This window comes from Ranitomeya imitator, chromosome 1, assembly GCF_032444005.1.
Source record: "Ranitomeya imitator isolate aRanImi1 chromosome 1, aRanImi1.pri, whole genome shotgun sequence".
In the NCBI taxonomy this organism is placed as follows: Eukaryota; Metazoa; Chordata; class Amphibia; order Anura; family Dendrobatidae; genus Ranitomeya; species Ranitomeya imitator.
The window spans coordinates 750,480,093-750,504,370 of NC_091282.1; the positions used below are offsets into that span (position 1 = coordinate 750,480,093).

Here is a 24,278-nt window from a genome sequence, read left to right on the forward strand (position 1 = left end):
ACGCGCGTTTCGCTATGTGTCCGCTGGCTTTTTCAAGGGGGAGTGTCCCTTTGTGATAAGTCAGGGCCTTATATCCATTAGTTCACCGGTCACATGACCGGAAGAGGATCAGCGGCTGAGAATGAGCGGCGCATGCGCCCGTGGCCAGCCGCCCCGCAACCACCAGATCCGGCCAGTGCCTGGAGCCAGACGAGCAGGCGCACGGCAGATCGCCATGGAAACCCGGTCGCCGAGCCACAGACACCAAGCGGCCGCATACAGGAGGCGCGAGGAGGGGAGCCGTCGGGCGCATGCGCACCACAGCCCAAAGAGAATAAGAGATACGGAATACTGTCCCATCAAAGTGCCCGTACCTATTGCATAATAAACAGTCACATTACATAAATATAAAAGGTATGAATGGGGCACAAAGTCAGGACATCGTAGCACCGACACATCAGTGTAATTGATCCTCATAAGTGGGTAGATGCATAGATAAAACAGGTCCATGATCCGTAGCAGATGCAGATGGCGGAAGAAGTTGTGTAATATATGATTAGTCCCCAAATAAGTTGTAGAGAAATCCACAATCCCAGAGGAGAGCAAAATCTAATAAGGAAAAAATATAAAACACAATAAGAAAACGCCACAAACAAACAAAAGGACAACAAAAAGCATAAAAATGGAGGGGAAGCAAAAGGAACTTTCAATAAACCATAGTGTATAGCTACAGGAAAGGGGCAAAATTCAAGGCCTCATTGAGACCATTGGGTCTGACAGTATCTAAAGTAACTATCCATTTTAGCTCACGCTGGGCAAGGAGGCGTTTAATGTTACCACCCCTTATTCCAGTATGAACCAAATCTATCCCTCTAACCTTGAAACATCTGGGGTCACAATTGTGAACTTCCCTGAAATGCCTAGGGATAGTCTGTAATTCAGATATATCCTCCACTGTCCCGGCCGCGCCAATGCCCCGCACATGTTCCCTCACTCTCACTCTTAATTCCCTGGATGTAAGGCCCACATATATCAGTGGGCAACTGCATGTGGCATAGTAGAGCACATTCCTGCTACTGCAAGAAATGTAGTCCCTAATCTGATATTCTTTTTTGCCATCCGCAGAGTGAAAGGAGGTACTGCGCAGGACATTGGCGCAGGCAAGACAGTGACCACAACTATAGCAACCCATGATGCGTCGTGATGAGCCAAACAAACTAGTGGTTGGTGCCGAGTAATGACTCTTGACCAAAAGGTCCTTCAAATTTCTGGCCCTACGTGGGGTCATCTGTGGGTAGTCAGACAGGAACGGACCCAGGGAGGGCTCAGTGCCTAAAATACGCCAATGTTTGTTTAAAATGGCTCTAATATTGTCCCACTCATGATTGTATTCTGATATAAAACGTATTGTTCCATCAGTACAACTCTTGTCTCGTTTATTATACAACAAATGGTTACGTGGTGTAAATTTAGCCCTATTATACCCGTATCGAACACACCGTTTGCTATATCCCCTCTGTATGAAACGCTCCCTCAAATCATTAGCCTGTTGCTCAAAAGTATGATCAGTGGAGCAGATCCGCCTCATCCGGAGGAACTGTCCGACCGGGACGGCCCTTATGGTGGCTTGGCTGTGCCCAGATGACGCATGTACCAATGCATTAACCGCTGTTGTTTTACGGAACACATCCGTTTCAATAAACGTATCAGGACCTACCTTTAGACAAATATCCAAGAAATCGATGGTAAATGGGTCATATTTGTAGGTTAGCCTGATATTAAATGCATTGGAATTGAGCACAGCCATAAAATCCCCGAGCTGCTGCACCGTTCCACGCCAAAAAAACAAAACGTCATCTATGTAGCGTAACCAGCACAGCACATGGTCAGCGGCCCCCGCCCCCGCGTCACCAAACACCAACCTCTCCCAGAAACCCAGGAAGAGGTTGGCGTACGCGGGCGCACAGGCCGCCCCCATGGCTGCGCCACGCTTTTGTTGATAAAATTGATCTTTAAATGTAAAAAAATTATGCGTCAGAACGAATTGCAGCAGCTCGAGGATAAGCTCACACAAAGGGCCGCCCAGGTCGGAGGTCCCCAGAAAAAAGCGGACCGCTCGCAGGCCATCGGTGTGGTCGATACAGGTATAAAGGGCCTCCACATCAGCTGTCACAAGAAGAGTCCCATCATCCACAGAGACCCCGTCAACCCTTGTTAGGACGTCCGTTGTGTCCTTCACAAAGGATGGTAGTGTTTCAACTAGTGTTTTTAGATAATAGTCGATAAATCTACATATTGGGTCACACAGACCTTGCATCCCTGACACAATCGGACGTCCCGGGGGGTTGACGAGGTCCTTGTGGATTTTCGGGAGGAGGTAAAAGGTCGGGATCTTCGGGAACTCAACCGTCAGGCCGTCCAACACTTTTTTATTAATTATACCCACATCAAAAGCACGATGCAGAATTTTCTGCAGCTGCACCGAGAAGGAGACCACCGGACTGTGGGTAAGTTTGGTATAAACTGTTTGATTCCGAAGTTGTTTGAATGCTTCTTTTTCATATTTTTCCACCGGCCAGACCACGATGTTTCCCCCCTTATCCGCCGCCTTAAAGACAACATCTTTAAGCGATTGTAGCTGGCGAATAGCCTCTCTTTCGCTCCCTGTGAGATTATCATGCTGTCTACGTGTGGAGAGCTTCCTCAAATCCTCTGTTACGAGTTTAGTGAACACTTCCACTGCAGGGCTAAGGGACAAGGGGGGAAACCTCGTGGACCTCGGAATAATTGCCGGCGGAAACTCACCTTTAGGTGTATTCGTTTGCTCATCCAATAGTTCCTCCAAAATCCGGAGGGTATCCTCCTCAGTGCAGCCCAGAATATCAGATCCATTTCCTCCTCCCGAATGTAACTTCTTCAAAATCAACTTCCTCGAAAATAAGTGGAGGTCCTTTAAGGCTGTAAAAAAATTAAAACCATTAGTCGGCGAGAACGAGAGCCCTCTGCTTAATACGTTTAGTTGACTCTCAGAGAGGACATGATTAGACAGGTTAACTACCTGTAGTCCCCCCTGGGTCCGACCGTCCGACTGATGTCCCACAGGTCCTTTTTTGGAATTCTGCCTTGTAGTCATTTTCTTACTCGTTTGTGGGCCATCACTATCTTTTTCCAAGGGACCCCTTCTTCCCAAATGTCTGTCATCCACAGATGTAGTAGATTTGTATGATGTCGATCGTGATCTTGACCGTGACTCATTGCGATAATATGGGCGAGAACGCTCATTCCCATTCCTCCATCTATACATTTTACCAGTCTGTCTATCATTCATGTCACGCTGGAATTTCTTGGATTTTGTTAGTTGAATATCTTCAACCCATTTTTCAACTTCTTTCTCAATCTCGTTATTAAATTTTGTTAAATTTTCACTCGACATTTCTTTTTTAATACTAGACTGTAGGGTCTCAATGTCAACTTCCATTTCCTTTAAAGATTTTGCGTTCATTTCCTTCAAGATCTCCATAAACCCCACAGAACATTTACTGGCACATTCCTCCCACCTTTCCTTAATATCAACATCGTCAACCGGGAAAGATGGGAAGACCTGCACCCTGAGGCCCCTGGGGATAAGGCCCTTCTGCAGATATTTATCCAAAAAAGCATGGTTCCACCAAACCTTAGTGCGTTTCCTCAATAAGTCCTTAAATTCGACCATATTTTCCTGTAACCCCCTAGAATTCCCCTCCATGCCCAATTCATTGGTATCCTTAAAAACGCTATCAATTTGCGTGAGCCATGTGCCGTCACGGGCTCGAAAGTCCATTGTTATAACGCTGGGACCTGCTGTGAGAAACACAGAAATAAATATCAATATACAAAAACCCAGACTCATAGTAACAGGTGACCCAGGAATAAATCCCGGCCCCTCTAGCTACAACTCCCAAAGCATGATATACGCGAAACAGGAGGAAAACAGGGAGTGTTTAAAAGTAGTACATAATTTTATTACAAAAATACATCACATACATATAATAAAAACGACAAATATAGATACCAAAGGAAGGGACCTCGTACACACTGGACCGGAATAGTACAAAAACAGATGTTACTGTATAGCAGTATCCTCCACAAAGTGGAGGATAAATACCCTCAAAACAAAAGAAAGCCCCCACCGCAGACCGTATCAGCTGCCCATATAACTCAATCAATAGTCACACCCAAATAGGTATAAGTATGGGCAGAGAGACAATCAGGGAAAGGGGGAGGGTTAAATACTGTGAGAAGAATGGAGAGGCATAAATAACCAGCTCAGATGAGCGTTAAGGCAAACCCCACCAGATAGCACTGCTCACAGCCGGTTCTTACCCCAGGTGCTGAGGAGCCCAAGAATCGGGCAATGCCCCCGACGCGCGTTTCGCTATGTGTCCGCTGGCTTTTTCAAGGGGGAGTGTCCCTTTGTGATAAGTCAGGGCCTTATATCCATTAGTTCACCGGTCACATGACCGGAAGAGGATCAGCGGCTGAGAATGAGCGGCGCATGCGCCCGTGGCCAGCCGCCCCGCAACCACCAGATCCGGCCAGTGCCTGGAGCCAGACGAGCAGGCGCACGGCAGATCGCCATGGAAACCCGGTCGCCGAGCCACAGACACCAAGCGGCCGCATACAGGAGGCGCGAGGAGGGGAGCCGTCGGGCGCATGCGCACCACAGCCCAAAGAGAATAAGAGATACGGAATACTGTCCCATCAAAGTGCCCGTACCTATTGCATAATAAACAGTCACATTACATAAATATAAAAGGTATGAATGGGGCACAAAGTCAGGACATCGTAGCACGTAACAGTTGCCCACTGATATATGTGGGCCTTACATCCAGGGAATTAAGAGTGAGAGTGAGGGAACATGTGCGGGGCATTGGCGCGGCCGGGACAGTGGAGGATATATCTGAATTACAGACTATCCCTAGGCATTTCAGGGAAGTTCACAATTGTGACCCCAGATGTTTCAAGGTTAGAGGGATAGATTTGGTTCATACTGGAATAAGGGGTGGTAACATTAAACGCCTCCTTGCCCAGCGTGAGCTAAAATGGATAGTTACTTTAGATACTGTCAGACCCAATGGTCTCAATGAGGCCTTGAATTTTGCCCCTTTCCTGTAGCTATACACTATGGTTTATTGAAAGTTCCTTTTGCTTCCCCTCCATTTTTATGCTTTTTGTTGTCCTTTTGTTTGTTTGTGGCGTTTTCTTATTGTGTTTTATATTTTTTCCTTATTAGATTTTGCTCTCCTCTGGGATTGTGGATTTCTCTACAACTTATTTGGGGACTAATCATATATTACACAACTTCTTCCGCCATCTGCATCTGCTACGGATCATGGACCTGTTTTATCTATGCATCTACCCACTTATGAGGATCAATTACACTGATGTGTCGGTGCTACGATGTCCTGACTTTGTGCCCCATTCATACCTTTTATATTTATGTAATGTGACTGTTTATTATGCAATAGGTACGGGCACTTTGATGGGACAGTATTCCGTATCTCTTATTCTCTTTGGGCTGTGGTGCGCATGCGCCCGACGGCTCCCCTCCTCGCGCCTCCTGTATGCGGCCGCTTGGTGTCTGTGGCTCGGCGACCGGGTTTCCATGGCGATCTGCCGTGCGCCTGCTCGTCTGGCTCCAGGCACTGGCCGGATCTGGTGGTTGCGGGGCGGCTGGCCACGGGCGCATGCGCCGCTCATTCTCAGCCGCTGATCCTCTTCCGGTCATGTGACCGGTGAACTAATGGATATAAGGCCCTGACTTATCACAAAGGGACACTCCCCCTTGAAAAAGCCAGCGGACACATAGCGAAACGCGCGTCGGGGGCATTGCCCGATTCTTGGGCTCCTCAGCACCTGGGGTAAGAACCGGCTGTGAGCAGTGCTATCTGGTGGGGTTTGCCTTAACGCTCATCTGAGCTGGTTATTTATGCCTCTCCATTCTTCTCACAGTATTTAACCCTCCCCCTTTCCCTGATTGTCTCTCTGCCCATACTTATACCTATTTGGGTGTGACTATTGATTGAGTTATATGGGCAGCTGATACGGTCTGCGGTGGGGGCTTTCTTTTGTTTTGAGGGTATTTATCCTCCACTTTGTGGAGGATACTGCTATACAGTAACATCTGTTTTTGTACTATTCCGGTCCAGTGTGTACGAGGTCCCTTCCTTTGGTATCTATATTTGTCGTTTTTATTATATGTATGTGATGTATTTTTGTAATAAAATTATGTACTACTTTTAAACACTCCCTGTTTTCCTCCTGTTTCGCGTATATCATGCTTTGGGAGTTGTAGCTAGAGGGGCCGGGATTTATTCCTGGGTCACCTGTTACTATGAGTCTGGGTTTTTGTATATTGATATTTATTTCTGTGTTTCTCACAGCAGGTCCCAGCGTTATAACAATGGACTTTCGAGCCCGTGACGGCACATGGCTCACGCAAATTGATAGCGTTTTTAAGGATACCAATGAATTGGGCATGGAGGGGAATTCTAGGGGGTTACAGGAAAATATGGTCGAATTTAAGGACTTATTGAGGAAACGCACTAAGGTTTGGTGGAACCATGCTTTTTTGGATAAATATCTGCAGAAGGGCCTTATCCCCAGGGGCCTCAGGGTGCAGGTCTTCCCATCTTTCCCGGTTGACGATGTTGATATTAAGGAAAGGTGGGAGGAATGTGCCAGTAAATGTTCTGTGGGGTTTATGGAGATCTTGAAGGAAATGAACGCAAAATCTTTAAAGGAAATGGAAGTTGACATTGAGACCCTACAGTCTAGTATTAAAAAAGAAATGTCGAGTGAAAATTTAACAAAATTTAATAACGAGATTGAGAAAGAAGTTGAAAAATGGGTTGAAGATATTCAACTAACAAAATCCAAGAAATTCCAGCGTGACATGAATGATAGACAGACTGGTAAAATGTATAGATGGAGGAATGGGAATGAGCGTTCTCGCCCATATTATCGCAATGAGTCACGGTCAAGATCACGATCGACATCATACAAATCTACTACATCTGTGGATGACAGACATTTGGGAAGAAGGGGTCCCTTGGAAAAAGATAGTGATGGCCCACAAACGAGTAAGAAAATGACTACAAGGCAGAATTCCAAAAAAGGACCTGTGGGACATCAGTCGGACGGTCGGACCCAGGGGGGACTACAGGTAGTTAACCTGTCTAATCATGTCCTCTCTGAGAGTCAACTAAACGTATTAAGCAGAGGGCTCTCGTTCTCGCCGACTAATGGTTTTAATTTTTTTACAGCCTTAAAGGACCTCCACTTATTTTCGAGGAAGTTGATTTTGAAGAAGTTACATTCGGGAGGAGGAAATGGATCTGATATTCTGGGCTGCACTGAGGAGGATACCCTCCGGATTTTGGAGGAACTATTGGATGAGCAAACGAATACACCTAAAGGTGAGTTTCCGCCGGCAATTATTCCGAGGTCCACGAGGTTTCCCCCCTTGTCCCTTAGCCCTGCAGTGGAAGTGTTCACTAAACTCGTAACAGAGGATTTGAGGAAGCTCTCCACACGTAGACAGCATGATAATCTCACAGGGAGCGAAAGAGAGGCTATTCGCCAGCTACAATCGCTTAAAGATGTTGTCTTTAAGGCGGCGGATAAGGGGGGAAACATCGTGGTCTGGCCGGTGGAAAAATATGAAAAAGAAGCATTCAAACAACTTCGGAATCAAACAGTTTATACCAAACTTACCCACAGTCCGGTGGTCTCCTTCTCGGTGCAGCTGCAGAAAATTCTGCATCGTGCTTTTGATGTGGGTATAATTAATAAAAAAGTGTTGGACGGCCTGACGGTTGAGTTCCCGAAGATCCCGACCTTTTACCTCCTCCCGAAAATCCACAAGGACCTCGTCAACCCCCCGGGACGTCCGATTGTGTCAGGGATGCAAGGTCTGTGTGACCCAATATGTAGATTTATCGACTATTATCTAAAAACACTAGTTGAAACACTACCATCCTTTGTGAAGGACACAACGGACGTCCTAACAAGGGTTGACGGGGTCTCTGTGGATGATGGGACTCTTCTTGTGACAGCTGATGTGGAGGCCCTTTATACCTGTATCGACCACACCGATGGCCTGCGAGCGGTCCGCTTTTTTCTGGGGACCTCCGACCTGGGCGGCCCTTTGTGTGAGCTTATCCTCGAGCTGCTGCAATTCGTTCTGACGCATAATTTTTTTACATTTAAAGATCAATTTTATCAACAAAAGCGTGGCGCAGCCATGGGGGCGGCCTGTGCGCCCGCGTACGCCAACCTCTTCCTGGGTTTCTGGGAGAGGTTGGTGTTTGGTGACGCGGGGGCGGGGGCCGCTGACCATGTGCTGTGCTGGTTACGCTACATAGATGACGTTTTGTTTTTTTGGCGTGGAACGGTGCAGCAGCTCGGGGATTTTATGGCTGTGCTCAATTCCAATGCATTTAATATCAGGCTAACCTACAAATATGACCCATTTACCATCGATTTCTTGGATATTTGTCTAAAGGTAGGTCCTGATACGTTTATTGAAACGGATGTGTTCCGTAAAACAACAGCGGTTAATGCATTGGTACATGCGTCATCTGGGCACAGCCAAGCCACCATAAGGGCCGTCCCGGTCGGACAGTTCCTCCGGATGAGGCGGATCTGCTCCACTGATCATACTTTTGAGCAACAGGCTAATGATTTGAGGGAGCGTTTCATACAGAGGGGATATAGCAAACGGTGTGTTCGATACGGGTATAATAGGGCTAAATTTACACCACGTAACCATTTGTTGTATAATAAACGAGACAAGAGTTGTACTGATGGAACAATACGTTTTATATCAGAATACAATCATGAGTGGGACAATATTAGAGCCATTTTAAACAAACATTGGCGTATTTTAGGCACTGAGCCCTCCCTGGGTCCGTTCCTGTCTGACTACCCACAGATGACCCCACGTAGGGCCAGAAATTTGAAGGACCTTTTGGTCAAGAGTCATTACTCGGCACCAACCACTAGTTTGTTTGGCTCATCACGACGCATCATGGGTTGCTATAGTTGTGGTCACTGTCTTGCCTGCGCCAATGTCCTGCGCAGTACCTCCTTTCACTCTGCGGATGGCAAAAAAGAATATCAGATTAGGGACTACATTTCTTGCAGTAGCAGGAATGTGGTCTACTATGCCACATGCAGTTGCCCACTGATATATGTGGGCCTTACATCCAGGGAATTAAGAGTGAGAGTGAGGGAACATGTGCGGGGCATTGGCGCGGCCGGGACAGTAGAGGATATATCTGAATTACAGACTATCCCTAGGCATTTCAGGGAAGTTCACAATTGTGACCCCAGATGTTTCAAGGTTAGAGGGATAGATTTGGTTCATACTGGAATAAGGGGTGGTAACATTAAACGCCTCCTTGCCCAGCGTGAGCTAAAATGGATAGTTACTTTAGATACTGTCAGACCCAATGGTCTCAATGAGGCCTTGAATTTTGCCCCTTTCCTGTAGCTATACACTATGGTTTATTGAAAGTTCCTTTTGCTTCCCCTCCATTTTTATGCTTTTTGTTGTCCTTTTGTTTGTTTGTGGCGTTTTCTTATTGTGTTTTATATTTTTTCCTTATTAGATTTTGCTCTCCTCTGGGATTGTGGATTTCTCTACAACTTATTTGGGGACTAATCATATATTACACAACTTCTTCCGCCATCTGCATCTGCTACGGATCATGGACCTGTTTTATCTATGCATCTACCCACTTATGAGGATCAATTACACTGATGTGTCGGTGCTACGATGTCCTGACTTTGTGCCCCATTCATACCTTTTATATTTATGTAATGTGACTGTTTATTATGCAATAGGTACGGGCACTTTGATGGGACAGTATTCCGTATCTCTTATTCTCTTTGGGCTGTGGTGCGCATGCGCCCGACGGCTCCCCTCCTCGCGCCTCCTGTATGCGGCCGCTTGGTGTCTGTGGCTCGGCGACCGGGTTTCCATGGCGATCTGCCGTGCGCCTGCTCGTCTGGCTCCAGGCACTGGCCGGATCTGGTGGTTGCGGGGCGGCTGGCCACGGGCGCATGCGCCGCTCATTCTCAGCCGCTGATCCTCTTCCGGTCATGTGACCGGTGAACTAATGGATATAAGGCCCTGACTTATCACAAAGGGACACTCCCCCTTGAAAAAGCCAGCGGACACATAGCGAAACGCGCGTCGGGGGCATTGCCCGATTCTTGGGCTCCTCAGCACCTGGGGTAAGAACCGGCTGTGAGCAGTGCTATCTGGTGGGGTTTGCCTTAACGCTCATCTGAGCTGGTTATTTATGCCTCTCCATTCTTCTCACAGTATTTAACCCTCCCCCTTTCCCTGATTGTCTCTCTGCCCATACTTATACCTATTTGGGTGTGACTATTGATTGAGTTATATGGGCAGCTGATACGGTCTGCGGTGGGGGCTTTCTTTTGTTTTGAGGGTATTTATCCTCCACTTTGTGGAGGATACTGCTATACAGTAACATCTGTTTTTGTACTATTCCGGTCCAGTGTGTACGAGGTCCCTTCCTTTGGTATCTATATTTGTCGTTTTTATTATATGTATGTGATGTATTTTTGTAATAAAATTATGTACTACTTTTAAACACTCCCTGTTTTCCTCCTGTTTCGCAGATATGGAAGGTCGCCTCATCGCTAAACATAGTCTTCTGCAAAAATCTTGCATCATTGTCAATCTCATGAAGAATATCTGTAGCGCATCGCTTGGGTCTATCCGCCGGTTTGATAGTGTACAATAGCCACAATTTGTACCCCGTAAAACAGACGTTTCTTTAACACCTTATGAAATGTAGTCTTGCTTAGGTATAATTGTCGAGTTCACGCACGCATAGATTCTGTAGGGCTCCTTGGGTAACTATCCCGTATAGCCTCTACAGACTCGTCACTGATTGATGGCCTACCAGAACGGGGTTTCTCCACCAAACTGATGGTTTCCTTCAACTGCTTATCCCACTGAGTAATGTTATTCCTACGTGGTAGCGCTTCCTTATAAATGTGCCGATATTTACATAGCATTTTGGTCACAGATTCGAATTTAGCGAGCCACAGAAAACACTGAACTTTCCTCTGTACCGTCCACTTCTCGACTGGCATGGAAAACCACACAGCTGGCATAAGCTTGTGGTTGCATGAGGTCACAGACCTGGCAGAGTTCAGTTCCAGGGGTTAATCTAACTGGGGGCTCAGCAACAGCTTAAATGAGTTTGTGTTTGATTGGTTCTTGTTATCCCTCCTCATGAACGGGTCTGATATGATTGGGCCAAAGAAAGGGCATCAAAATGTAAACTATAAATAGATCCTGTGACTGGTCAAAAGTGCACCATGACTTTACAAACACACTGCAGTATTCTAGGAGTTCTATAGGCTCTGTGTATAAAAAATAAATCAGCTATTCTCTGGGTAGTATTTATAGATCATTTTCCTGGTGACTCGAGAATATCCTCCCACTCTTCTTGAGTGACTAATCCCACATCCCTCACCCATTTAGGTTTAATTGTAGCCATAAGATCTCCCAAAATCTTTAAATAGCAGAGAATTATACATCAGGGAGATAAGTCCAATCGTGCTCTTTGCTGTTATTTCTGAGTCCAGTATCCCATTATGAGAAATGGTCAAATCTGAGACTTCTCAGCTCTAGAGGCATGTCGCAATAGTAAATATCTGAAGAATTCAGAGTAACCCAAATTAAAACTTTGCTTTATATATTCGAATAAACAAAAGTACTCTTCCACATTAATTGGTGTAGATGTTTCAATCCCTCCCTTTTCCATGCCCCATAACCCTCCAACCTTTGCAGTTCCTTCAAATAAAGGTTAATCCAAATAGGAGTATATTTGGAGTACTAACAAATGCCCAACCATTTCTTGCAAGGACCACCAAATTTTACCGTCACCCAGAAATGTTACCATTGAAACCCCTGCATCTAGTAGCCATCCTCTAAAATGTCTAAACTGAGATGCTGAGAAGTAGGCGTGAGGTAGAGCTACAATGCCGCAAAATAACTTTTAGGCAGCTGTAACTTTTTCAGCTTTATCCTAGGTACCCCTATCTTAAAACCAGGTCCCTAAAAATATTGTGCATATTTAGGAATCCAAAAAGGTGAATTCTGTAATATATATAAAATGCTAAGCATAAGACACATTTTAACAAGATTTGTCCTCCCCAATACAGATAGAAGGTAATTTAACCCAGACGTACACTTTATTCCTTTGAACCTCTGCCAATAATAACTAGATCCACACATAAAGTCCTTCGTCTCTTTAGTAACATATATTCTAAGATACTTGAACTTTGGAACTACTGGAATATTTAGAAAACTGTGTCTTTGGGATATCATTATTCTACATTGCAACAAAGCAGATGTTGGCAAATATATGGTCAAACCTGAGAAGGTCCCAAAGGTCTTTATTTCCATTATGACAGGAAGTGAATCTTTGTGCGGATTACGTGTTATCATTTGTAAATAGGATCACAGAGCTGCTTTCTTTATTCCCATATCTAAACCCTTCCAGCCCAGGATATTGTCCGATTTTGCAAGCTAGAAGCTCAATTGCCAGAGCAAAGAGTTAAGAGGACAGCGGGCACCCGTCTTGTCTCCCCGAATAGCCCTAGAATGTCAGAAGTGTCTCCAATCACTCTAATTTTGCCTGTTGGAACTTTGTATAGTATCTTTACCCAATTAATGAAATTAGGGCAAAACCCCATTTTTCTTTGTTCAGGGTCCACCTGTGACACCTGCAAATTTATAAAAATAAAAAAAATTAAAAAAAGGCCTGTGAAGATTTATAGCTGTTGACTTAGAGGACATAAATCCTACCTGACCTGGATGAATTACTGTCTAGATCACAGTGCTCAGTTTAGGGGCAAGAATTTTGACCAGGATTTCAACATCAGGTGTGAAAAGCGACATTGCCTTGAATGTATCAGTTGGTTCTTTAGCTTTCCCTTCTTTAGGCAGCACAATTGCTGCCTCATACACGGAGCTTGGAAGTGATCCCCACAGAGAACCAATTAATCATTTCTAATATTTAACATTTCTAACATTTAAATAGTTCTATTGGAAGGCAATCTACCCCCAGAGCCTTATGATTGGCCATTTTCAATACTGCCTGCTTTACTTCTTCATGAGAAGCTGGCTGATCTGGGAATATCCTATCCTTGCCCCGTAAAGCGTGCAGAGAGAGGCACTGGAATACTGTCAGCTGTGTATAAGCCTGACTTCACAATCGGGACATCAGCTCTCCATTACACTTACCCGGCAGAAACACCAATACACTGTTTGGCTCAGCCGTTGTTATAGGGGATTTCTGTTTTTGTCTGAAAAAAAAAGAGAAATCTTAATACTTCAACATAAGACATTGTGGACAATTGTAGCTTCTGGCTTTGCGGGAACAGACTAAGGAAGGTCCTTTTCTGTTCCCTGTGCCTAGTGCCACAAGTCCATAAAGAAATGGATGGAGGGGATTTGGTGAAAGAACATGACCTGATTTCAATCCCATCCAACACCTTTGATATACATTATAACGGAGATTGTGAAATACGGCCATCTCCCCAACATCAGTGTCTGATCTCACAAAGTCTCTTCTAGAGGAAAAGGCAAAAAGTCCCACATATGCCTCCAAAATCAAGTAAAAATCCTTCCAAGATAAGCGGAAGGTGTTCTATCTGCAAAGTGATGACCAACTCCATATTAAGGTCTATGGATGTAGAATGGGAGGTCATAAGAGCTCCTGTGGGTGGAATGTGGAGGGGCACATACTTTTCTCCATATGGCACTTATGATATGTAAATATAACACCCGCTTTATAAGGGGACATCCCTGCTCTGGCTGCACTACATGTGTCCTGTCATAAGTCATTGTGTTATCACCGGATGACTTCCAGACTGCAGAATCCAGCAACTTGTCCAAACACATTACCGTAATCATTGCTGAAAATAACTCGCCTTACCCACAATTGTTTCTAATCTGGAAAAAAATGTATATATAAAATGATTCCTCATTTTGTAAAATATTACAAGTGTTAATCCCACAGAAATGGACAGCAAGGCCGGCCAGCGGGTCCAGCAGACAGGGCCACGTGCGTTATGTAATGTTAGCGATACGCTGCAGAAGGCTTTCTGGAGAACGAGGGCTTTTTTTTCTAGTGGTTTAATATTAGAACAAGCGCTGGATGTGAAGCAGCCTATCTGCCACTCCACATACAGCTGCTGCACCGTGACCTGCAACCTCCAACTGCTCACAGCCGAATGGGGCATCTGTGATAATCAGACAGAAAATACAGACAGATTATGCAAAAGGCTGAGAACAAAAAAAAATAATACATTAGTTAAAAATAAAAGAAAGCCAATTTATAAGCTAAAGGTAGGAATGGATCCAGCAACAAGGAGAAATAGAAGGCTGTCCTTGATGTTCCACATTCCTTTAGAATCCATTTCTGGCTTTCGCTCAAAAACTTGATAATTATCTGAGGATAAAGGGTTAATCTGCAGGTTAACATTACAATGTTGCCTGGCCTGATAAGGACTTATCGGTGGGGATGCTGGATGTAGGACCCCTCAATCTGTATTGATGGCCTATCTTAAAGGGAACCTGTCACCCCCAAAATCGAAGGTGAGCTAAGCCCACCGTCATCAGGTGTTTATCTACAGCATTCTGGAATGCTGTAGATAAGCCCCCGATGTATCCTGAAAGATGACAAAAACAGGTTATATTATACCCACCCAGGGGTGATCTCGCTGCGGTCCGGTACGATGGGTGTCGCGGTCTGCGGCCTCCCATCTTCATCAGATGACGTCCTGTTCTGGTCTTCACGCTGCAGCACCGGCGCAGGCGTACTTTACCTGCCCTGTTGAGGGCAGAGTACTGCAGTGCGCAGGTGCCGGGAAAGGTCAGAGAGGCCCGGCGCCTGCGCACTGCAGTACTTTGCTCTGCCCTTAACAGGGCAGATAACATACGCCTGCGCCGGAGCCGCAGCGTGAAGACAAGAAGTGGACTTCATCGTAAGAAGATGGGAGGTGCCGGACCCGGACCGCGACACCTATCGTACCGGACCGCAGCGAGACCGCCCCTGGGTGAGTGTAATCTAACCTCTTTTTCTCATCTTTCAGGATACATTGGGGGCTTATCTACAGCATTACAGAATGCTGTAGATAAGCCCCAGATGACGGTGGGCTTAGCTCATCTTCGATTTTGGGGGTGACAGGTTCCCTTTAAGCATAGGATATCAATATCGAAGTATAGGACATTCCATTTAACCCGTCCCAATCTTGTTAGACATCCCTGAGGGGGGGCGGGGGGGGGCGGGGGGGAGGGGAGGAGGATTGGTCCCTCACCTCTGCTCCTCCTTTTCCATGTCATCAAATAAATGTATCAAAGATGCTGCCAGTTGATACATTTCTTTACATATCCCTGGTTCTTCAAGTAAATTAGATGACAACTGAAACAAGCAATTAAAAAAAATTATTAAAGGGGATAAGAGAGGAAGAGAGCGGCATTTAAATGGATGAGCAGCAGCGATCGGCACTACATACACTTGCGGGATCAGCACCTGATCCTGCACTGGACTGAATATAAACCGTCCTACATGGAGAAGGTGTTAAAGAGAGTAGTACTCAAAACATCCTCTATTGGCCCGACCAAAGCAGCTCTCAGTTTAGAGAGCTAAGAAAGACCATGTCTAACTCCCGCAATTATTTGTGCGAGAACCATGTGATACTACATCCATGGCCACCAGCGCCTCATCACTGAATATTCGAGAAAAAAAGTACACAACAGTAAGTTAATACGTGCCTTAATATTAGGTGTATGTTTTATGTCATCCAGGTAAAACACTTCCACATCAAAAGGTTTCCCTTCAACCTTGAAGACATACGCGGGGATCAATTTATTGTGGATTGGCACTGCAAAGTAGTCAGCAAATTCTTTGCAGTTTATGGTTGCGGACATCAATATGACCTTAAGAGAAAGAAAAAAGGAAATTATATTGTTAAACATTTGGCGGATATTTATAGTTTTCTTTTTTGTTTGTTTGGGGTTTTTTTTTTTTTTTTTTCAGGAAAAAGAAACAGTCATTGTTTATATGGCTGAAGACAACTTTACCAATGTAAAATGGTGATGTTGTTTCTATCATAAACAGTGTTGATACAGTAACTGTGTTCAGCCACCGGAGGTCACCCTTGAGTAATAGACAGGATAATTACAATGTTGTTGCAGTAATTTTGTTCAGCCACCGGAGGTCACCCATGAGTAAAAGACCAGAAGAGTCTGGAAACAGGACAGTTACCTCAGAGAGAGTTTCTGGGCGTTTGAGAAGAAGCAGCGCGGTGGTGATGGAGAGTGGGGAATCCAGATCTTGAGGAATTCCTGTTTTGGGACTGTGATTTCAAGAAAGCTATTCTTGTGAGTAAACAAAGAAGTGTGACCGACCGGTCATCGACAGTGTAGTTAGCTAGGGATAGCTAGATAGGAATCACAGCCTATTTAACCCCTTCGCGCCATGCGCCGTACTAGTACTGCGCTGCCGGCACTGCATAAGTGCCAGCCGCAGTACTAGTACGGCGCCGCCATTTTCCGGTCACCGCGCGGCATCGCGCGGTGATCGGGTTCCGGTGTCTGCTGTTCCTGTCAGCAGACAATCCCTGCACGCAGCCCCGGGTGCCTGCACCGCCCCCCCGCATCAGCGATCGCTGTGATTGGCTGGTCAATTCTGACCAGCCAATCACAGCGATGTGACAATAAAGTTTCAAAAAAAAAAAAAAAAAAGCATGTGACAGGCTGTGATTGATGCTGTGTGACGTCGCACCAATCACAGCCGTCACTGTAGGTGGGGTGATCGCCACGTCACCTCACCTGATTAACCCCTATGGCGCTGATTGGCTGAACAATAGCTTCTAGCCAATCAGCGCCAAAGGGGTTAATTTAAAATACCGATCACCGCCCTGCACGCCATCTTTCTCTCAGATTTGGCGTGCAGAGCGGTGGTCTAAGCCCCTCTGTGTCACCTTAGTGAAGGAATCCATTGGTGGCCAGTGCGATCCTCCCTGGGATCTCCTGCCTCCAGCTTGTGCTCCTGCTTCAGCTTGTGCTCCGTGCTGTGTGCTCTCTGCTGCCATCTGCCTGCTGTGTGACTCCTGTGATCACAGCAGCAGCAGCACCTCCCCCACCCCTTTCCCATCCCCCCATCCCTGTTCCAGTACCCCCTCCCTCCCCCACCCTCCAATTGAAATTTTTTGCGCACTTTTTTTGCGCTTTTTTTCCTGTGCACGGCGTCCCGCGCAGAGCATTCGTGCTCTTCCTGTGTCCGCAGCGCTCTGATCAGTATCGCTGCTGATCAGAGACTGCGCCACAGGACTTTTTTTTTTAGGTTAGTTAGTGTAGCGGACATTGCAGTCTAAGCGACGTCTGTTTTTTTTTTTTTTTTAGAAAAAAAATTGTAGTTAGTACAGTGTAGTTTTAGACGTAACAAGGTAGCGTAGCCGGCGTCAGTGTTTGGTGACGTCCCTCCATCCCTGTTCAAGTACCCCCCTCCAATTCAATTTTTGCGCACTTTTTTGCGCTTTTTTTCCTGTGCGCGGCGTCCCGCGCAGAGCATTCGTGCTCTTCCTGTGTCCGCAGCTCTTTGATCAGTATCGCTGCTGATCAGAGACTGCGCTACAGGACTTTTTTTTTTTAGTTAGTGTAGCGGACATTGCAGTCTAAGCAACGTCCGATTTTTTTTTTCTTTTACAAAAATATAATAGTAGTTAGTACAGTGTAGTCTTAGACGTAGATTAGCTGGTGTCACAGCGTTCGTGACGACCGGTCTTTTTTTTTTTTGGAGAAAAAAAAAATTGTACAGAGTAGTTTAGTGGTAGCGTGTTAGTGTAGCCAGCGTCACAGCGTTAGTGACGACCGATCATCTTTTAGAAGAAAAAAAAATCGTACTGAGTTTTATAGGTAGGGAGGTAGCGTCTTGTGCATAAAAAAATCTGCTATCGCCGGATTATCTCTAGTGCATTAGGGGAGCGTACGTCACAGTGTTAGTGGCGTTCGCTTTTCTTTTGTAAAAAAAATATTTAGTTGCGTAGGGTAAATTTATACTTTTTTTTTTATACAAACTTATTTTTTTACATCGATCTTTCTTTTCATCTTTTTTTCTTGTTTCTTCTACATTTTTTCTCACTACTTGTTTTTTCTCTCTGATTGGTTTTAATAAAGAGTACCCTATACACAAGCCCCACACATTACACGTGTAAAAGCACCACTTACACACACACCCAGGGTTTGGGAAAAAAAAAAATGGCCCATTCGTCAACAAGGCGCTATTCACCAGAGGAGGCTTACGCCATCCTTGCGTCCGACACGGATTCAGCCAGTGAGGAAGATCCCACATTCCTCTATTCCTCCTCCTCCTCATCTGGTGAGGAAAGACCCCTAACACGGCGCCGTAGGACCCAGGCAACTCCTGCAGCAATCGATCCCGTATGGATTGCACCCCCGGAAAATTTTCAGCCCGTCATTCCGGATTTCAGCAGCAGCTCAGGAATCCAGTTTGACACGACTGGCCTCACTGAAATTGACTTCTTCAAATTCTTTTTCAGTGATGAAATAATAAATATTATGGTGGCCCAGACGAACCTGTATGCCCAACAATTTTTTACCCAAAATCCCACGTCATCTTATGCCAGATGGACCCCCGTAAATGCAGCAGAGATGATGACATTTTGGGGAATTGTGCTGCATATGGGCCTAATCAAAAAGCCAAAGCTTCGGCAATACTGGAGTACTGACATTCTCTACAGTACACCGGTATTCCGCATGGCCATGAAAAGGACACGATTTGAAGCGATCCAAAAATTTTTGCATTTCAGTGATAATGCACAGTGTCCTCCCCGAGACGATCCAAACTTTGATCGTCTATATAAAATTCGTCCAGTGGTTGAACTCTTCAGCAGAAAATTTGCTGAGGCGTACACACCCCAGAGGGACATCGCTATTGATGAATCTCTCGTTCATTTCAAAGGGAGGCTAAAATTCCGACAGTACCTGCCCAGTAAGAGGTCCAGGTACGGAATAAAGCTGTACAAACTGTGCGAGAGTACCTCAGGGTACACCCACAGATTTAGGGTCTACGAGGGTAAGGACACCCAGATTAACCCCCCTGAATGCCCCCCCATCCTGGGGATGAGTGGGAAAATTGTGTGGGAATTGCTGCACCCACTGCTGGATAAGGGTTATCACCTTTATATTGACAACTTTTACACCAGCATCCCACTCTTCAAGGCCCTCTCTGCCAGAGGTACAGCTGCATGTGGCACCGTGCGAAAAAATCAGCGAGGCATCCCTAAGCCGCTAATTGGGCAAACGCTGAGAAAAGGGGAAAGCAGAGCCAAATGCAGCGACAACATGCTGGTGGTCAAGTATAAGGACAAAAGGGATGTCCTTATCCTGACCACCATACACCGTGACAACAGCACCCTTGTCACTGTTCGTGGGACCACAACACAAGTCCCAAAGCCAGATTGTATCCTGGATTACAATCGGTACATGGGGGGTGTGGATCTCTCAGATCAGGTCCTCCAACCATACAGTGCCATGCGAAAAGCTTACGTATGGTACAAAAAATTGGCCGTGCACATTGTACAGATGGCACTGTACAATGCTTTTGTGCTGTCCCGATCTGCAGGCAATACGGGGACATTCCTTCAGTTTCAGGAGGTAGTCATCAAGGCCCTAATGTTTGGCACTCAGGGAGGTGAGGGTCCCAGTACTTCTGAATCTGAAGGTCAACATTTCCCAGGACAGGTTCCCCAAACAGCGAGGACAGGACGATCACAAAAACGGTGTAGAGTATGTTCCAAGAGGGGAATCCGAAAGGACACAACTTACCATTGTGAAACCTGCCCTGAGAAACCTGGCCTTTGCATTAAGGATTGCTTCAAAGCATACCACATGTCCACAAATTAATAAAAATTAGTTTATACCCTGTTGACACAACACACTGTGTAGTTTCCAACATGGGGTCACTTGTGGAGTGAGGCACTTGGAGGTTTACGGTGCTCACCACATATCTAAATAAATTCCTTGGGAGGTCCAGTTTTCAAAATGGTGTCACTTGTGGAGTGAGGCACTTGGAGGTTTACGGTGCTCACCACATATCTAAATAAATTCCTTGGTAGGTCCAGTTTTCAAAATGGGGTCACTTGTGGAGTGAGGCACTTGGAGGTTTACGGTGCTCACCACATATCTAAATAAATTCCTTGGTAGGTCCAGTTTTCAAAATGGGGTCACTTGTGGAGTGAGGCACTTGGAGGTTTACGGTGCTCACCACATATCTAAATAAATTCCTTGGGAGGTCCAGTTTTCAAAATGGGGTCACTTGTGGAGGATTTCCACTGTTTAGGTACATCAGGGGCTCTGCAAATGCAACGTGACGCCTGCAGACCAATCCATCTAAGTCTGCATTCCAAATGGTGCTCCTTCCCTTCCGAGCTCTACCATGCGCACAAACAGTGGTTTTTCCCCACATATGGGGTATCGGCGTACTCGTGAAAAATTGCACAACATTTTTTTCTTTCTATTTTGTCCTATAACCCTTGGGAAAACAAAAAAAACCTTGCTAAAGATCATTTTTGTGGAAAAAATGTGTTCTATTTTTTTTTTACGACTCATCATTATAATTTTTGGTGAGGCACTTGGAGGTTCACGGTGCTCATCACATAGCTAGATAAGTTCCTTGAAGGGTCTAGTTTCCAAAATGGGGTCACTTGTGGCGGTTTTCCACTGTTTAGGCACATCAGGGGCTCTCCAAACGGGACATGGTGTCCGATCTCAATTCCAGCCAATTTTGGTTTGTAAAAGTCAAAAGGTGCTCCTTCCCTTCCGAGCCCTGCCGTGTGCCCAAACAGTGGTTTTCCCCCACATATGGGGTATCAGTGTATTCAGGATAAATTGGTCAACAACTTTAGTGGTCCATTTTCTCCTTTTACACTTGTGAAGATAAAAAAATTGTTGTTAAAAGATCATTTTTGGGGAAAAAATGTGAATTTTTATTTTCACGCCTCTACGTTCTAAACTTCTGTGAAGCACATGGGGGTTCAAAGTGCCCACCACATAGCTAGATAAGTTCCTTGAAGGGTCTAGTTTCCAAAATGGGGTCACTTGTGGCGGTTTTCCACTGTTTAGGCACATCAGGGGCTCTCCAAACGGGACATGGTGTCCGATCTCAATTCCAGCCAATTTTGGTTTGAAATAGTCAAACGGCGCTCCTTCCCTTCCGAGCCCTGCCGTGCGCCCAGACAGTGGTTTTCTCCCACATATGGGGTATCAGTGTATTCAGAAGGAATTGCACAACAACTTTCGTGGTCCATTTTCTTCTTTTACCCTTGTGAAAATAAAAAAAAATGTTGCTAAAAGATCATTATGTGGAAAAAAAAGTTAAATGTTATTTTTTTCCTTCCACAGTCCGTTAATTCCTGTGAAGCACCTGAAGGGTTAATAAACTTCTTGAATGTGGTTTTGAGTACCTCGGGGGATATAGTTTTTAGAATGGTGTCACTTTTGGGTATTTTAAATCCTATAAGCCTCTCAAAGTGACTTCAAATATGATGTGGTCCCTACAAAAAATGGTTTTATAAAAGTTGTTGAAAAAATGAGAAATCGCTATTTAACTTTTAACCCTTATAACTCCCTAAGGAAAAAAAAATTGGTTCCAAAATGTTGCTGATGTAAAGTAGACATGTGGGAAATGTTATTTATTAACTAATTTGTGCGATATGAGTCTCTAATGCAAGGGTATAAAAATTCAAAGTTTGAAAATTGCAAAATTTTCAAAATTTTCGCCAAATTTCCGTTTTTTTCACAAAGAAACGAAAGTAATATCAAATAAATTTTACCACTATCATGAAGTACAATATGTCACGAGAAAACAATGTCAGAATCGCCAGGATCCGTTGAAGCGTTTCAGAGTTATTACCTCAAAGTGACAGTGGTCAGAATTGTAAAAATTGGCCCTGTCACTTAGGTGAAAACAGGCTTCGGGGTGAAGGGGTTAAGGATGCTCTTGTATTAAGAATTGCATGATAACTAATAGACACTGTGTGGATTCCTGCGCTTCACGATTCTGGCTGTGGGATATTCCTGGAATTATTTGTGAACTTTACCTGGATCTGCATCAGAAGATTTGGTGGCTCAAATGCCTATTTAATCCGCTGCTGGACATCTGTATAATAAATTCAGCTACCGTATATACTCGAGTATAAGCCGACCACCCTAATTTTGCCACAAAAAAAACTGGGAAAACTTACTGACTCGAGTATAAGCCTAGGGTAGGAAATGCAGCAGCTACCGCTGAATTTCAAAAATAAAAATAGATGCTCCATACCGTTCATTATTGCCCCATAGATGCTCCATATAAAGCTGTGCCCCATATAGCATGCTCTGCACCGTTCATTATGGCCCCATAGATGTTCCATAGAAAGCTGTGCCATATAGAATGCTCTGCACCGTTCATTATTGCCCCATAGATGCTCCACATAAAGCTGTGCCACATATAATGCTCTGCACCGTTCATTATGGCCCCATAGATGCTCCACATAAAGCTGTGCCATATATAATGCTCTGCACCGTTCATTATGGCCCCATAGATGCTCCATATAAAACTGTGCCATATAGAATGCTCTGCACCGTTTATATGAAGCATCTATGGGGCCATAATGAAGCTGTGCCATATAGAATGCTCTGCACCGTTCATTATGGCCCCATAGATGCTCCACATAAAGCTGTGCCCCATATAGCATGCTCTGCACCGTTCATTATGGCCCCATAGATGCTCCATAGAAAGCTGTGCCATATAGAATGCTCTGCACCGTTCATTATGGCCCCACAGATGCTCTACATAAAGCTGTGCCATATACAGTATAATGCTCTGCACCATTCATTATGGCCCCATAGATGCTCCATAGAAAGCTGTGCCCCATATAGAATACTCTGCACTATTCATTATGGCCCCATAGATGCTCCACATAAAGCTGTGCCCCATATAGCATGCTCTGCACCGTTCATTATGGCCCCATAGATGCTCCATAGAAAGCTGTGCCATATATAATGCTCTGCACCGTTCATTATGGCCCCATAGATGCTCCACATAAAGCTGTGCCCCATATAGAATACTCTGCACTATTCATTATGGCCCCATAGATGCTCCACATAAAGCTGTGCCCCATATAGAATGCTCTTCACCGTTCATTATGGCCGCATAGATGCTCCACATAAAGCCGACCACCCTAATTTTGCCACAAAAAAAACTGGGAAAACTTACTGACTCGAGTATAAGCCTAGGGTAGGAAATGCAGCAGCTACCGGTGAATTTCAAAAATAAAAATAGATGCTCCATACCGTTCATTATTGCCCCATAGATGTTCCATAGAAAGCTGTGCCATATAGAATGCTCTGCACCGTTCATTATTGCCCCATAGATGCTCCACATAAAGCTGTGCCACATATAATGCTCTGCACCGTTCATTATGGCCCCATAGATGCTCCACATAAAGCTGTGCCATATAGAATGCTCTGCAACGTTCATTATTGCCCCATAGATGCTCCACATAAAGCTGTGCCATATATAATGCTCTGCACCGTTCATTATGGCCCCATAGATGCTCCATATAAAACTGTGCCATATAGAATGCTCTGCACCGTTTATATGGAGCATCTATGGGGCCATAATGAAGCTGTGCCATATAGAATGCTCTGCACCGTTCATTATGGCCCCATAGATGCTCCATAGAAAGCTGTGCCATATAGAATGCTCTGCACCGTTCATTATGGCCCCACAGATGCTCCACATAAAGCTGTGCCATATACAGTATAATGCTCTGCACCATTCATTATGGCCCCATAGATGCTCCACATAAAGCTGTGCCCCATATAATGCTCTGCACCGTTCATTATGGCCCCATAGATGCTCCATAGAAAGCTGTGCCATATATAATGCTCTGCACCGTTCATTATGGCCCTATAGATGCTCCACATAAAGCTGTGCCATATATAATGCTCTGCACCGTTCATTATGGCCCCATAGATGCTCCATATAAAGCTGTGCCATATATAATGCTCTGCACCGTTCATTATGGCCCCATAGATGCTCCACATAAAGCTGTGCCCCACATAGAATGCTCTGCACTATTCATTATGGCCCTATAGATGCTCCATAGAAAGCTGTGCCATATATATTGCTCTGCAC

The 24,278-nt window shown here is 45.1% G+C and overlaps 3 protein-coding genes across 4 annotated transcripts in view; 1 reads left to right on the plus strand and 2 right to left on the minus strand.

The window, feature by feature from the left end:
* TDRD9 (tudor domain containing 9) overlaps positions 1-24,278 on the minus strand; it is a 405,241-nt gene that overhangs the window by 228,645 nt on the left and 152,318 nt on the right. For both annotated transcript variants that reach the window (XM_069734376.1, XM_069734388.1), the window contains 3 exons: positions 15,848-16,012; positions 15,391-15,494; positions 13,313-13,374 (listed from right to left, as the gene is read on the minus strand). In XM_069734376.1, the coding sequence (XP_069590477.1) occupies positions 13,313-13,374; positions 15,391-15,494; positions 15,848-16,012 (331 nt within the window). The remainder of the gene's footprint in view (positions 1-13,312; positions 13,375-15,390; positions 15,495-15,847; positions 16,013-24,278) is intronic.
* Positions 408-4,000, minus strand: LOC138645244 (uncharacterized). The gene is made up of 2 exons (XM_069734402.1): positions 2,785-4,000; positions 408-588 (listed from the first exon to the last, which is right to left on the minus strand). The coding sequence occupies exons 1-2, from the start codon at positions 3,866-3,868 to the stop codon at positions 536-538; spliced, it is 1,137 nt and encodes a 378-aa protein (XP_069590503.1). The 5' UTR covers positions 3,869-4,000; the 3' UTR covers positions 408-535.
* Positions 6,221-9,813, plus strand: LOC138645252 (uncharacterized). The gene is made up of 2 exons (XM_069734415.1): positions 6,221-7,436; positions 9,633-9,813. Exons 1-2 carry the CDS (start codon positions 6,353-6,355, stop codon positions 9,683-9,685), a joined length of 1,137 nt encoding a protein of 378 aa, XP_069590516.1. The 5' UTR covers positions 6,221-6,352; the 3' UTR covers positions 9,686-9,813.